This window comes from Rattus rattus, chromosome 7, assembly GCF_011064425.1.
Source record: "Rattus rattus isolate New Zealand chromosome 7, Rrattus_CSIRO_v1, whole genome shotgun sequence".
Taxonomy (NCBI): domain Eukaryota; kingdom Metazoa; phylum Chordata; class Mammalia; order Rodentia; family Muridae; genus Rattus; species Rattus rattus.
In genome coordinates, this window is record NC_046160.1 from 91,494,172 (window position 1) to 91,511,164 (window position 16,993).

Consider the following 16,993-nt stretch of genomic DNA (forward strand, 5'->3'; position numbering starts at 1 on the left):
ACACTGTGCAGCCCCCCAGGCTCAGGGTCCTTAATCACACATTCCAAGTTGTTGTTGTTGGTTTTTCCATATAAAGTAAGATTTATAAATTCCAGAAATAAAGATGTAGATATTTTTGGAAGATCACTGTTTAGCCTACCCCAAGGTTTTACTTATATATTTATAACAAAACGGAGTACAGAGTACTGATGAAAGTCAGCTAAAAGCAAGGGCGTTAGAAATTAACCAAGTTTGCAAAGAACAGACAGGTTGATGGTATGAGCAAAAGATCCTAGAGTTCCTGTATTATTTTTCAACAATTTGTATTACTGAATGATTTTGTTTGTTTGTTTGTTTCAGACAAATAAAGAAGACAATCTCAATTTTTTAAATGTATTATTCTTCCCCTCTTATCTTTCCCTTCCCTATAAGACCATTGCCGGCTGTGGAGTCACAGATCGAAACAACCATGTGACCTGATACAGATTAATACAGAATTGCTTTGTCTTTGCCGTTCATGCCTCTGCAGAGACCCTTTAGTTACATGCTCCCTCCCTTTAAGTCACTTCACCTTCTCCCACATTTTCGTTATCTTTAGCACCACTGTGAAATTGGTCATTAGGCCACCAAAGGTGATGCCCCAAATAAGGAGAAAGTTTTTAGGGAATAGCTCTAAAGATTTCTTAGCTCCCAGGAGAACTTAAATATCAACTACATGATTCATTTCTGGTCCTGTCATTCTCATGCCAGTCCTTACGTTGATCCTCTACAGTTGGAAAGTCACTTTATAACTCTTTTTGATATGCTTGATGACCTGGAGAGACACTAATAAACATATAAAAAGTATACATGTGTTTTGCTGTACAGTATAAATATTCACATCTTCCTCCCTGAATACAGAATACCAGAAGGCCCCATTGACCAGGGGACGGCTACGGGAAGAGTCCGTGTTTTAGAAGAACAGCTTGTTAAGGCCAAAGAACAGATTGAAAATTACAAGAAACAAGCCAGAAATGGTATGTGGTGGTACATACTCTTCTCCATCTTAATATGTTGACTTTAGCACAAATGATTGAAAATTCCTCTTACCAAAATGTTGGAAATATTCATACTTTCTCTTTGCAGGTCTGGGGAAGGATCATGAAATCTTAAGGAGGAGGATTGAAAATGGAGCTAAAGAGCTCTGGTTTTTTCTACAAAGTGAACTGAAGAAATTAAAGCATTTAGAAGGAAATGAACTCCAAAGACATGCAGATGAAATTCTTTTGGATTTAGGACATCATGAAAGGTAATATGCCCTACATGCTTTCTTTGGGCTTCCATGAAGATATAATTTATAAATGAGAAATTGAGACTTTTTCTAATTTCTGAGCAGATTGGTAAGTGGTACTGTTTAAGGGTGTAGACTATTTGATATCTCAAAAGATAATTAATTGCCAATTGCAGTTGATGAGCCAAGTTATATAACAATAAAGTATTATTCAAAGTATATTCCTAAGAATCATACCACATAAAGTGTGACAGTTAACGATATATGAAAGTGTCTTACTGTCAGAGTTGTTATAACAACTGATATTGGAAGTAGAGCGTGTGGGTTCTCATTAAAGTACATGGAATTCAAACCAAGGCTGCAGTTAATATTTCTAATTTCCAGATGTTACAAACTTAGAAATAGCGCCTTTAAAGGGTTTCTAATGAAAGGTTAATAGGGTTTGGATAAAGGGTAGTATTCTGTCAATTGTTCTGTTTATTTTCTAGAGAGATGTACTTGATATCTAAAAAACTATAAAACACCAAATGATGCAAATGAAAAGATACCCTATGTGTATGGAGTATAAGAATTAATATTGCTATAAGGTCCATGCTGTACAAAGTGAGCTACAGATTCAGTGTCATCTCTATAAAAATTCCTATGTCACTGTTTAATGAACCAGATAAGGCACTCTTAAAATTATTTTTGCCAAAATTTGTTTGTCCTATTTACACATTTCTAGTGATAAGCATTTATTATCCATAGAAAAGAAAACATTTTGGTGTTAGTGTTCATGTAGGTAAAATGTACATGAGAATGGTTCTAAATAAAGTGAAACTTCCTTTGGCTTATTATATTTAGAGCCTATGTCCTCAGTGATATTCTCATGGGAAATACTGTCTCATTAGTGAACAATGAAAGAAAAATGATTGCGTTAGTACTGCCTACTGCTGTGAAGAGGAAATTAATTATCCCATACAAACAAGAGAGTGACGTATAGACATCAGCAATATTACAGGGATTTTGAAAGATTGCTCTCCTGTTTTAAGTAAAATTACATATAAAGTCTCAGTATATTAGAATGATTTTGGCAGTATTGGTTTATAGATATGATAGTATAGATTTAAAGGTTGTGGAATTGTTATGCTCCAAACTAGGCTGACAGTAAGCGCATAGTTAAACCATTAGGCCAAGTCTTTAGTAGGCTTCTACCCTGAAGCTGAATCTCTGCTCCAAGCTTCTAGTAAACAGGCCTTTGTGGTTGTGTGTTTTGCTTATTACAGTTTTATAGAAAAATTTTGACAGGATTTGACATAAATAGATTATGTGGTATACAAACAGTTTGAATATCGACTTCTGATGAAATGTTTACTCAAATGATTTGGTTAAATTACTTGTTGAAGAATTAAATCTCAGAGTTTTGTAAATAAAATAATTTATAATTATTTTTTAAGTATAATTTGTGCATATGCTTTTCTAATTACATGTATAAAGTAAAAATGAGCACATGAAATACGCCCATGATAAATGTCTGTAAATCATCATTACATTTTTTTTGGTAGTTGAACTTTAAAAAAAATTATAAGTTCTGGATTTCCATTTAGTGTATATTAAATAATGATATTTCATTGAAAACAAAATGCGAAGTATAAGCACACAAGTCCTTTCCTTATATTGTCTTAGAGTAGAGTAAAATGAATCTAGGAGAAAACAGGGGTACTAGTTTAATCCCTGGAAAACCAGTTAGAATGTAATAATTAAAATAATGAGCAAACACAGCAACACACTAGAGAAATAGCCTTCAAAGTAGGAAATTTACAAATAGGAAGCATTTGTATCTTATAGAAAATATGGTCACACTGTCCATATTTGATTTCTCAAAGTCTAAGAAGTAAAATGGACTACTGTGGGTAACTCTACTGGGCTTTTTAATGCCACAAAAGTCCCCATTTTTATTATTTTTAGACTTTTTAAAATAGCTTTAGATTCACAGAATATTAGAATATTCATAGAATATCACCAAGAGTTTTTATATATATATTAAATCTGATTTCCTCTTTTATTTACATCTTCATTTATGGTGTACTTATTATCTGTTATATTTTTTACAGTAGTCCAAAATATGGTATGTAAGTTGTTTCCAAACTATTAACAGACTTTTCTTTTCTGAAAAATCAGTGTCAATATATCAATTTCTCATTTACATTTCTCTGTGAAACTCTGACTCTTTTGTTCACAGTCAGTAGTCAGGGAGAAAACACGTAGGGGCTTTACCGTAGTATAATTTGCTGATATACGATGGGTTGTGGCCATAGCTGAGTGGTAGAGTGCTTCCTTAGAAGTGCTAGGCTTTGGATCCGACTGCCAAAACCCAAAGTGGGAATATATAAGTTGTACACTTTTTATAATTTGTTTGATATGCACACCTAGAGTGTAATGATGACCACAGTTAAATGAGTGGACATACTCTTTTCCACACCATTCACATGTATGTGTGTGAATATGTGTTTGGTCATAACATGTACCAAGCACTTAGCAGTATCAAGCACACAGTAAGCTTTACTACGTTATGCCAGTATGTGACACAGAGCTTATTTCATCCCTCAGCTGAACGTTTGTGCCAACTGACGGTGCCTCTGCATCTCCCCTACTTTCTAACCCGAGGCACATGCTCATTGAAGTTCTGTCTCTGAGTAAGCACTTTACACTGTTTGTTTTCCTCTTGCTGGCTCATTTCACATAATATCCTACAGATTTATCCCTGATGCCAGAAATGGCATGATTTCTTTTCTTTTTAAAACAATTCATTGACAGTTTCACATAAATCTGTATAATGAAATTTGATTGTATCTATCCCCCATTTCTCATCTCCAACCCCCATTTTCTCCCCGATTCCCCTAAGAGATTCTGCTCTAAACTTCACGTCTTCTTTACCTTTCCTTTTTATGGATTTACTGTCGTGTGTGTGTGCGTGTGTGTGTGTCTGTGTGTGTATGTGTGTGTGTGTATGTGTGTGTGTGTATGTGTGTGTGTATGTGTATGTATGTGTGTCTCTGTGTGTGTGTGTGTGTGTGTGTGTGTGTGTGTGTGTGTGTGTGTGTGTTTATCCAGTCATCAGTTAAGGGACACTTAGATTGTTGCTGTAGAATAGCTACTATGAATAATGCTAGTGTGATTCAAGATATTGATTTCATTTCTTTTGGATATTTACTAACAAATGAGATTGAATATTGTTTGGTAGTTATATTTTTAAATGTTTTCACCAATTTATATTCCCAAGACTATTCCCATGGTTCCCTTTCTCTTCAATCTCTCCAGTACTTATTTTCCTTGCTTTTCTAGCCTTTCCCTCCCTCTCTGCCCCCTCTTCTCTTCTCCCCTCTGTTCTTGTTTGCTTGCTTGTTCTGTTTACAACAGGGCTTCTCTAAGTACCTCAGGTTGACCTCTCTTGCATTATTCACCCAGGTACTGGGACTAGATATACACCATTCTTTACTCTCTCTTGTCTTTTTTATAATAAGTATCCTAACAAGTGTGAGAAAATACATCATAATTTTAGTTTGCATTTCTCTGACGGGTAGTGATTTAAGCAACTTTTCAGGTACCTGTTGGCCATTTATGTTTTGTTTGAAAAACTGTTTATTTAATTCTTTTTCTATTTTCAGTTGGGTTGTTTACTTTGTTGTGAGTACCTTAAATATTTTAATTATTACCTTTATTGGATATATAATTACAAAACTATTAAAATTAGAAAATAATTATACTTATAAACAGGTATCATACTGTTATGTTTATTATAGAACCATAGTTTGGGGTCAGGAAATGTGATAATTTTAAGTTTGTTCTTTTTTCCTAAGATGATTTTATTTGTTAGCAGTCTTCTCAGTTCCAAAAATAATTTTAAGAGTGCCTTACCTGGTTCTTTAAACGGTGACGTAGGAATTTTTATAGAGATGACATTGAGTCTGTAGATCAGTTTGTACAGTATGGACCCTATAGCAATATTCATTCTTCTACTCTATGCACATAGGGTATCTTTTCATTTGCATCGTGTGTATTTTTAATTGGTGTTTTATGGTTTTATAGATCAGTGCACTAGTCTTTACCTCTTTGAAGTTATTCCCATTTTTTATACCATTGTAAATGGGGTTGTTTAATTTCCTTAAGGGGTCGTTTGCTGCTACGTAGCATGTAATCTTTGTATGCTGGCTTTGTCCCCTTCAGCTTTATCTAATATTTTTATTAGTACCACCAATGTTTTGGTGACGCCTTTAGAGTTTTTGTATGTATGATCATTTCAAGTCCAAACAGAAACAGTCTAACTTCTGATTTGGATTTGTTATTGCGTTTCCTTATTTAATTTGTCTGGCTGTGGCTACAAAATCATGTTCAAAAAAGGTATAGAGGATGAGCGTCTTTTCTCTCGGTCCTGCTTTGCCTCTATGGACCCACTGGTTCTTTTAAAGTGAATTTGGTTTGTTCATATTTATTGAAGGCTACTGTATATAAAAGCGACAGGGGTGCTCTCTTATAATCTTTACCTGTAGTGTCCTTCCTTGGCTTTGGTATGACAGTAATACTGACCTTTTCAAATGAGTCTGAAAAATTCTCATTTCCTTAGTTTTATGAAAGATTGGCATTGCATACAGAATTTACCTGCAAATGTATTGGATCACGGCTTTTATATATTGTGATTAGTAATCTAACTCCATTTCTTTATTTTTGGTTTCCTGAGAGTTTCTTGATAATTCACTTGTGGGTTCATCCTTGGCCTCAGTGGTTGCATAGGCTGCCTTGAGGAAGTGGCGAGCTTCAGCAGTCACGCAGTGGAACTGAAGTTCTGTACTGCCCCAGCTGCACACAGAACAACACAGTCCAAATTGACTGTCGGCATTTTTCTTTTTTAGCTATTTTATTAGGTTTTTATAGTAACCACCCTCCCACCTGTTATTCCACCTCAATCCTTTCCAGCCCCCTAGCACTAGGTAGGAGAGAAAGAAGGTTAGAGGGGAAAGGGACGAAGACGTCTTTAGGCTATGTCCAGTATGTATGGGCAATTCCAGTCTCCATTGTCAGAATATCTAATAATCCAGCAATAGCAAACCAGCAATCCAGCAAGTGCAAAAGCAAATGCAGCATCAGGAACCAGCAGCAGGGGAGTAGCAGCTGCCACAAGACCCTTTGGACCTCTCCAGAGTCCCCAAAGTTAAACTGTCTGCAGCTAGCAAAAATCCTACGCCTGCTGGTGCACGAGGCAAATCATAATCACCTGCTGCGAAGCAGCCTCTTCCTCCACGCCTGGGATTAAAACAAAAACATACTCACATAACTGGATTTTTAAAGAAACCAAAATTCTCACCACAATTGGCTTTCTTCAATAGCTGTCAAAAGTGGGTAGATTATCTTAAGAGGTTTAGAAAAGAAATCATCTGATCAATGAAATAATTACTGACAATTGTATGCCAGATATTGCAAAACCTCTTAGACCTGTAGAACTGGGCTTTTTAGGGCGTCCTTCGAGGTAATGGAATATTGACAGTGTTTGGTCTTATCAGTCATTGGAATAAGCCATGCAGTACACAGAAAATTATAAGGATGGGCAATGGCAAGAGAGCCTAGGTGTATCTAGCAAAGTACTTTCTGCCTGAGTTCAATACCTGGGACCCACCTGGTGGAAGGAGAGAACCAGTTCCTACAAGCTGTCGTCTGACTACCACATGTACAGTTATGCTGCTCCAAATAAATGAGTGTAACAAAAAGAATAAAAGGCTTGAGTGGATTTGAAGTCAGGGCAATGAAACAGAACACAATTGATGAGATTTCTGATGAAGACCCAATTGTAAACAGCAGTTGCTGAAAGATGAATTGCAAAGAAGGGGATGTCCATCATGGTGAAGACATCCAACTTGGAAGAGGAGAACAGACTTAATATCTTCATCTGAAAATTTGATTCTTATGGCAAAAGACTTCATCTGTGTGGAAGGGCATGAGCTTGACAATAATGCCTGAATGCCTCTCTGATACTCTTTAAGCACTGCTGGAGTGGATTGATTCTAGGATATCCTAGGAAGGGGCCTTGAGAGCACATTTACCTCATTGTTCTGTTCCAAAACACACAAACATCCTAGAGAACTGTGAGAGCCTCATTATGACGCATTCCTCAGGGAGGCTCGTTTCTCTATTCTCATGAACAGTGCAGTGGACTTTTAGGGGGAGCACATCCACAAGTGCTGCTGAGCGGGCCAGTGTGCCTCACAGTCTGAAAGGGAGTCTGTGGGCTTCCTGTTTCATGAGGCCAGTGTAAAAACTCTGGATGGGAATATTTTACACCATGATAACTGTGAGATGGGAACTAAATATGGAGTCTTATTATGACCAGGCTTAAAATATGTTTAGCAAATTTTCTCCCTAAATGAAATTTGTGACTTCTAGACATTTTTTACAACTACAATCATCATCATCATCATTAATTAAATTATTTTATTTATTTTACATTCTAAAATTTGTCCTCCTTCCTGGTCTCCCCTGCCCTAGTTCTTCACACATACCCCAACCCTGAGAGGGTGCTCCCTAACTCACCCATCCACCTCCACCTTACCCCCACCAGCATCCCTCTTCCTTAGGGCATAAAGTTTCCACAGGATTAAGTGCATCTTCTCACACTGAGACTATACAAGGCAGTGCTCTGCCTCACCTGCTCCTAGGGCCACAAACCAGCTCATGTATGCTCGGCGGCTTTTGGCTTCGTCTTTCGTAGCTCTGAGGAGTCTGGGTTAGTTGGCATTTTTGTTATTCCTATGGGGTTGCCATCCCTTTCAGCTCCTTCAGTCTGTCCTTCCTCTAACTCTTCCATAGGGTTCCCTGACCGCAATCCAGTGGTTGACTGCAAGTATCTGCATTTGTCTCAGTCGGTTGCTGATGGAGCCTCCCAGAGGACAGTCACCCCAGGCTTCTTTTACACACACAATATGGCCGCAGTAATAGTGTTAGGATTTGGTGTGTGTGCGTGGGATGGATCCCAAGTTGGGCCAGTCACTGGGTGAACTTTCCTTTAGTCTCTGCTCTATTTTTGTCCCTGTATTTCCTTTAGACAGGAATAATTCTGGGCTAAAAATTTTGAAGATGGGTGGGTGCCCCCTGCCTCAACTGGGGACCATAGCTGTCTACTGAGGCGGTCTCTTCCAGTTCCATCTCCCCACTGTTGGGCATTTTAGATTTTAGAGAAATATCCTAAGCTACCAACACTCTCTGGTCTTCTTGTACCCTAAGCCTATGGTTGACAAAGCTGGTGTCTGTTGTGGGTGTTACCTCTTACGCGACAAACAATCGGTAACCTTTTTACTTTGATTGCTTCACTGCTTTCAGATCTTGACAATGTAACTTCTGTTCTTCTCAGAACACTGAAGGACTTCAGGATGTTTGCCCTTCTCAGTGGGCAGGCAGGCAGGATGGTGCTTTTGTAATGTTGTGGACCTCCTGCAGGCTCTTGTTTTTGTTTAATGTTACAAGCAGTGACACAAATATTAGAGAAATAACTGTACTCTGGTAAAGCATTTTTGCAGTATAGGGCACGACAAATTTTGATTTCATGTTTACTACTGCTGTTACCTTAAAAATGTATTGACTTTATAAAGTCCTTTAGGGAAAAATCTCCAGGGGCAAACCTGTTCTTTGTAGCTGGTAGCATGACTGGGTTACTACAACATTTGCTCTGTGAAATGCTAGAAAATATTGAATCTTATCATGAGTGCTTGGTTTTAGGAAGTCACAAATTTGAAAAACAAACTTGACTTTAAGAGAAACTACTTGAAAGATTCCCTGATGTTCATGAAGTCTCCACTCACCTCTGAATGTTACCAGAATGACTAAACCCTAAGAAAATAGTAGGACACTATTGAGAGAATCTAGAAATAATGTCTCAAAACGGCACCTCAAAGCTCTTACCATGTTTATGTCTGGTACCCTCAATAATGTAAATGCTTAAAGTCAGTTCATCAGAGATACGCTTGCCAACATGAACAGCAGCAGTTTACCCAATCTGTCCTTCCACTAAGCTTTGTTGTCTGAGAGCTAAACAAAACACTGAGGGGATTATATAACATGGACATTCATCATTTGTCAAGCCTTCCATCTGTCTGACAGGAAGGATTTTCTTTGTGTTATGTATGTTCTGCTGGAGGGTCCTGTGCAAGATAAAGATGAGGATGAGTACTCTGCAGCATTGTGTTAAAACGTTGCAAACTGTGCGCAGGGAATATCCTGACAAATGAGCCACAGCTGTACTCTTTTTTTTTTAAAGACAGGATCTGATTATGTAGTCCTGGCTAGCCTAGAACTGTTATATATAGACCAGGCTGGGTTCAAACTCACAGAGATAAAGATGTGGCTTAAATGTGATGGTAGACACATATTAAACTCTATGTGACTGTGTCCCACCAGGAATTCATGAACTCCTGAAAGTCAGAATTGTTTTTTATTTCATCAGGATTTTAAAACAGATTTTTCTAGGGCTGGTGTGAGACGGCTCAGCAGGTAACCACGTCTGGTAACCTGAGTTATCCAGGGTTACTGCTGGGACCCATGTGGTAGAGAGAGAACCAACGCTTCTAAATTGTCTTCTGTCCATCACACACGAATCAAGGATTCATACACGCCCATGCGCGCACACGCACGCACACACACACACACACACATACACACACACACACACACACACACACACACACACCCCATTTGCAAGAAAAGTTAATAAGTATATTAAGTTATACAATCATTGAATATCATTCCTTATAGTGTCTCATTGACTATATTAACTTTTGGTTATCTACATATTTTGTACTTTACCTTGGTTTGTACTTCTTCTGGTTCCTTGAGTTTTGAGTTGAGATGTTTGAAATATTTCTTTTTAAATGTAGGTGTTTACAACTGTCAGTAGTTCTTAACACTCCTGTATCCAAGTTGTGTTTACATTTTATTTGTCTTAAAATAGTGTCTTGATTTACCTCTTATTTCTTTGACCACGTATTATTCAGGAAAATTTTTTGTTTGTTTTTGTTTCTGTTTTGTTGTTGTTGTTGTTGTTCATAGTCAGTAATAGTACCCAATATGAGAATGGGGGGATAGCCCAGTGGTAAAGCATTTGTCTAACATATGCAAGACTGAGTTAGAGCCCCATTTCAGGAAAAAAAGGGGGGGGGATAGGGGAAAGGAGAATGATGTCTCCTTACTATGGTTTTAATTTTATTATATTTGTTAAGCCTTATTTGAAGCATAACATATCATGTACCTTGTAAAATGTTTCATGTGTGCTTCAGAAGAACATATTTTTGACTATTATTAGAATGTAATGTTTGGTCTGAGAGTTAAAGTCTACTGTTCCCCCTTTGATTTCCTGTCAGGATGATCTGAGCACTGCAAGAAACCAGGTATCAAGTCTCCTGCTGTTGTTAGTTCTGTTGCTGCAGGAGTTTCTTCTTAGTTCTTATACTTGCTTTGACTATGTGCTATTGTGTTTCACATATATATATATATAAATGTTACAGTCTCATAATAAAGCAACCCCTCCGTTATAATAAGTGAATTTGTTTGTTCCATGTGACCAGTTTTAACTGACAGTCCATTTTGTCTTACATGGTATGGCCACCGCTCCTCTTTTATCACCACTGCTTCACTTCTCTCCCATCCCTCACTTTCAGCCTCTCTGCATCCTTATAAACTGAGCCTCTTACATGCATCTTCTTGTTGGATCTTTTTATCAGCCAGTTTGTGTCCTTTCCTTGGATAATCTCAAGGAATTGTGGATTATAATAGACTCTTCGATGGGCAGGGGTCATCAGGCTGCAGCTGAAAGGACCTAGTATTGCATTGTATAGCTGTAGGATCTGCTGTAGGTGTAAGATCTGCAGGTATGGCTCTGAGAGCACAGACCAGTTTAGACAGGACTGCTCTAATGCCAGCTCTGAGAAGAGCTGGGGCCTACTTCCAAGGCTGTTTTCAAAATAGAGATTAAGGTTGGTGGTAAGAAAGGTAGGGAAGAAGTTCTTTTATTCCCTACTTGATACTGTTCTACAATATGACTACCATAGTTTATTATTCTAAATTCCAGGATTAATCAGGAAAAAAAAAACTCTGTTTTTAATAGTCAGTAATGGTGCCCAATGTGAGACTAGATCATAGCCTGGAAGCCAAATACCATGCATATATTTGGGTTTTAGCTCACCTGATAATTTTAGCAAAGCAGTATTTATTTGATTAATCTGTTATGTGTGATCTAATAACTGCTAAGGTCCTGTTGTCTACTACCAAAGTGTGTAATCACTTGGTAGTAACCAGTAATAGAGGGTGAGTGCTTAATGGAAAGGCACTCACTGTTTGCTGTCACGGAGGAATCCAGTTCAATTCCTAGCACATGGAATCTCACACGTGGCAGCTCACGAACATCTGTAACTATCGTCCCAAAGGATTGATGCAGTCTTCTGACCTCTTTGGGCACCAGGTACACATGTAGTGCACCTTTATATATACATGAAAAACACTCACATATCAAATAATAAAATAAATAAATCTTAAATATGAATGAAGAACTTAGAGGAGTATGCTGCCAAGTTGCACATTCCCTGCTGCATTGGTCTCAAGCCGTAGCAACACTGGGTCTCCTGTGAAGTTCGTTCTAGTCACTGCCTGCCACTGTGTTTTACAGTAATGCAGCCAAGTAGTATCTCTTGTTTTGTTTGTTTTGCTGTTTTTATGTCATTGATCATGACTGGACTCAGCCCCCTTTTATTGAAATTGTGAGATGGAAGTAACTGTTTGGGAATGATTGTTTTTGCCATTGTGGCTTTATTACCTGTGTGGTACCATGAATTCAGTGCTTAGATTTATACCTTGCCCTCTGAGGCTACCGTGGGCTTTTGTGTCACCACCCTTTAGACCGCCGCAGAGCTGCATGCCACTTATTACTACTACTCTGATACTTTTGCCTCCTTCCTCCTGCCAGACACCTGTTTACGAAATAATTGCTGGAGCTTCTTCTTTCTGCTTTTAAATGATAACAGTTATTGAACTTCGAATTGAAGGACAGGGAGGCTCCCAGAGTCAAATAGCCAATGACCTATTTCTCAATTATGTTGACTAAAGCTCTTGAAAAAGCTATCTGGGAAGCAGCACTCTCATCTCCCTTGCTGACTCTGTATTATCTCATTATCAGTAATATGTAATGGCAGCATTGTTAATCGCAAATAATGAATGATACTTATGGCTGTGTGTCCTGATTAGAGATTGGCTGATAGACAAAAGGCCATTATGGAGGCTGGAAAAGGACGTTAGAGATAAGGGATATAGTTATCTGTCTAATGATAGGGAAAGATTGATAGGCTAACGGCTCATACATTGTAAGATTTTTTTTTTTATTATAGCTGTTATAGCCTAGTAACTTTGTTTTGTTACCACTGACTTTGGAAGGTTCAAGAATTGGTGTTTCTACTCTTGAAATGTTAAGTTTTAAGAGTTCTTCAGATCAGATCTTTGTGTGTTCTCTCTCTCCCTCTCTCTCTCTCTCTCTCTCACACACACACACACACACACACACTCTCACAAACACACAGAGAGAGTAGTAACAATCTTAATTTCTTTGAGATGTGATTTGTTTGAGATTCTCATTATCTTTAATGTTTATAACTTCTCAACTTTTGAATTTCTTTGACTAAAATGTTTTTCTGTAGACATCCAGATATATTTTAAAGTGATAACAAAGCATTCTTCCTAGTACTTGTGAGCACAGGCAGGTATTTTTATGGGAGGTTGTTCTCATTCACTTTACCACTTAGTCTCTCTACCAAATACTAACTCCTCATTTTCTTCAAGGAATGTCCCCCTTGCCCTTAAATAGTAGCTTCAAGGTGAAAGAGCGTGCTGCACTTGGCACCCACTGTTCTGTCGGCCTGCCTCCATTGTTATTTGGGGACGGGGGTGTCCAAATGAAGAACAATTTACATATTGAAACTAATGGTTTACCAAGGATTGTCTATATGCTAATCACTAGTGATAAAGTGTCTTCATTTTCAGGAGAACCACCTTATTAGTTCAATAACCCTTTGAAGTAAGCAGAATTACAGTAGTCCCCACTTATCTGTTGTTTGCTTTCTAGTCTATTAGCCTTTGTCAACCACAGTCTAAAATTACTAAATGGAAAATTCCAGAAATAAACAATTTACACGTTTTAAATCGCATATCATTCCAAGTGGTACAGTGAGATCTCATACCATCTTGCCAGGGTGTGAATAATCTCTTTGTATATTCAATCTATACTGCATATGCTAACTGCCAGTCAACCTACTAGCTATCTCTGTTACCAGGTGGGCTATTACAGTGTTGTAGTCCTTGCTTTGCTTAGCAAAGTGCAGAGGTAGACGTATTAATTTCTTACTATGTATTATCTATAAATTAAACATTGCTGTGAGTTGGTATGTATTGGAAAAATTGGTACTGCATGTAGTTTCAAGCATCCACTGGATGGGCACTTCCAAATGTATCTCTGATGGATAAGAAAGTTACTCTAACCCTATTTTTTAGCTATTCTTGGACCAGGAGAAATGAGGTCACTGTATCAGTTACTTTCCTTCTTACTGTGAGCAACTACCTGACAAGAAACAACTTAAAGACCAAAAGTTGATTTTGATTCTTAGTTTGAGAGTACAGTCTGCTCTGGCAGGAAACTCAAGGTGGCAGGGGTGTTAGGATGCAGGTCACATTGTTTGCAGGCAGGAGACAGAGAGGAATGCAGGGGCTCCACTTGCTTTTTCCTTTTTATTCGGTCTGGGACTCTAACACAGAAAGGTGCTGCCTACCCTTGTTTGAATCTGCAGTCAAGCCTTTTTAAAAATACCCTCATTGACTTGCTGCTTCTAAATCTAATGAAACAGATAATGAAAATGACCAACCAGCACAGCGAGTTTAGACAAGTTTCAGGTAATTTTTCTTGTCCGTGAACCATATTTACCCAGGGACTAGACTTTGCAGCAATCTCTCTTACTCAAGTTTATCTTGAATGTTGAATTTTCACCTTCAGATTATTCTTGTATGAATTATAACTGTACTGGCCCTTGAGGGAAGTTTTTATGCTTTAGCATTTTGAATCAGAAATAAATAAAAAAACCTTCTGTGTTATAGTTTCCCTGATGGCAAATTTAAGACAGACTAGACACCCTCCCTTTTCACATAAAAGTTTTATGATTATGAAAATAGAAGAATCCCTCTGGGAAGTGCAATAGCACAAACATAGACATCATTTGCTCATAGCTGGCTGACTCTAAAGTCTGCTCTAATGTACTCATTGTCATCGGGCATCTGTACCCCCAGTTTGCGGGTATCTAATCTTGCCTAGCCTTATACATGTTAGGCCTTGATGTGGCCTTATGTAAAGCCACCATACTCACTGCTTACTAAGCCACACACTCACTGAGATGTCTTGATACTTTCATGATAAAAGCAAAAGATGGCAAAATTTCCAGCTTTGGGGATCTTATAGGGAGTGTAGCCCGGGTGCAGAATCCCTGAAAGACTAAGGGTTTCTGCAGAATGCTTTTTAATCACTGTAAGCCCCAGTAATAGGCTGCAACCTTCTGATCTTTATTCAAGTCTTTAACGCAGAACACTACATTTTGTAGCAGTGCAGCATCTAGACATCGTTGAGTTTCTGAAGAAATAATACAGATTTAGCTTTTTCCCTGTTTTAACTTATTAATGTAGTATCTGATTGAGAGAGGGGCTTGGGGGTTTAAAAATCAAACTAAATAGATGGAAAGTAGTATGATGTGCTGGTATTCTGACTGACTGTATTGCCTTCCTTATTCTTATGCTAACATGCTGATGGTGGGTATTAATGGGACTCACGTGTTACTTCAGTATGTGTACATTGTGCAGAGATTACATCCACCCCTTTACATACCCTACCCCGCTGTCTCAACATCTACCTAGCACTGTTTTATATTAAAGCTGACTTTTAAAAAACCTTCACATATGAAAGAGAAATGTGGTACTTACTTTTCTGTATCTGCCATATTTCACTCAACACAGTGTTTCATCCATCTTGGTGAGATTGACAGGATTTCACTCTTCTTTATAGATGAAAATACTCAGTTGTAGCTTCATCTCAAAAGCTGGCTACGTTTGTGCTCTTTGTTTTTTACTTTGTTATTTTTTATTTATTTATTGATATTCCAAAAGTTGCCCCCTTCCTGGTCCTCCCTCCTTGAGTTCTGCACACATACACACCATCTGTCTGTAAGGATGCTCCCCCACCTGCCAGCCTACCCCCACTTCTCCCTGCCAGCATCCCTCTTCCCTGAGGCATCAGATTTCCTCGGGATTAAGCTCATCCTCCCTGCTGAGGCCGAATAAGGCAGTGCTCTGCTCCACCTGTTTCTGTATGCTCCTTGCCTTTTGGCTTCGTCTTTCGTAGCTCTGAGGAGTCTGGGTTAGTTGGCATTTTTGTTATTCCTATGGGGTTGCCATCCCTTTCAGCTCCTTCAGTCTGTCCTTCCTCTAACTCTTCCATAGGGTCCCTGACCTCAGTCCAGTGGTTGACTGCAAGCATCTGCATTTGTCTCAGTCGGTTGCTGATGGAGCCTCCCAGAGGACAGCCACCCCAGGCTTCTTTTACACACACAATATGGCCGCAGTAATAGTGTTAGGATTTGGTGTGTGTGCGTGGGATGGATCCCAAGTTGGGCCAGTCACTGGGTGAACTTTCCTTTAGTCTCTGCTCCATTTTTGTCCCTGTATTTCCTTTAGACAGGAATAATTCTGGACTAAAAATTTTGAAGATGGGTGGGTGCCCCCTGCCTCAACTGGGGGCATAGCTCATAGACCATAGCTATCTACTGAGGCGGTCTCTTCTGGTTCCACCTCTCCACTGTTCCACTGTTGGGTATTTTGGCTAATGTCATCCCCATTGAGTCCTGGTAGCCTCTCACATACGAAGCTCTGTTCCCTCTGTCCCCCAGACCCCACTGCTGCACATTTCGATTCGTTCTTTTGGCCCTCGAAGGATCACTGCTATCTCGGTAGGGAAGCAGTTGTCTAGTCTGTCTCCATTATGTCATCAATGAAAAAGTAAGGAAGTTTTTTATTTCCCACTTACAGTATCTTACTGTGCTGGCCGGTTTTATGTCAGCTTCACCTGAGCTAGAGTCATCTGACAGGAGGGAGTCTCAACTGAGATAATGCCTCCAGAAGATCGGTTGCAGGCAAACCAGTGGGACAATTTGTAAATTAGTGATTGATGAGGTGAGGTGAGGTGAGGGGGCAGCCCATTCTGGGTGGTGCCACCCCTGGGCTAGTTATCCTGGGTGCTCTAAGAAAGAAGTAGGCTGAGCAAACCAGTAAACAGCAGTTCTTCATGGCCTCTGCATCAGCTCCTGCCTCCAGTTTCCTGCCTTCAGTTTCCTGCCCACTTGAGTTCATGCCTTGGCTTCCCTTAAGGAACTGTGACTCGGGATATTTAAGTCAAATAAACCCTTTCCTCTCCTAATTTGTGATGATCATGGCATTTCATTGCAGCAGTAGAAACCATGACTAAGACACTTGTTTCCTCATATCCTTCCTTAAGGATGTGCATCTAGACTGATCCTGTTTCTTAGTTATTGTTACTAATGCAGCAATAAACATGGGCATGCAGATATTTCTTTGATATGCTGATTATATTCCTACAGATACCAGATATGTACTTAGGAGTGAGATAACTGGATCATATGAACAGTATTT

General features: G+C 38.8%; 1 protein-coding gene across 2 annotated transcripts in view; it reads left to right on the top strand.

Annotated features, from left to right (window-relative positions):
- The window catches only part of Fut8 (fucosyltransferase 8), a 131,359-nt gene that overhangs the window by 31,598 nt on the left and 82,768 nt on the right, over nucleotides 1-16,993 (top strand). Inside the window, exons 2-4 of one of the 2 annotated variants that reach the window (XM_032907987.1) lie at nucleotides 880-995; nucleotides 1,105-1,267; nucleotides 2,093-2,212. In XM_032907987.1, the coding sequence (XP_032763878.1) occupies nucleotides 880-995; nucleotides 1,105-1,267; nucleotides 2,093-2,212 (399 nt within the window). The remainder of the gene's footprint in view (nucleotides 1-879; nucleotides 996-1,104; nucleotides 1,268-2,092; nucleotides 2,213-16,993) is intronic. The other variant, XM_032907986.1, reaches the window with a different exon arrangement.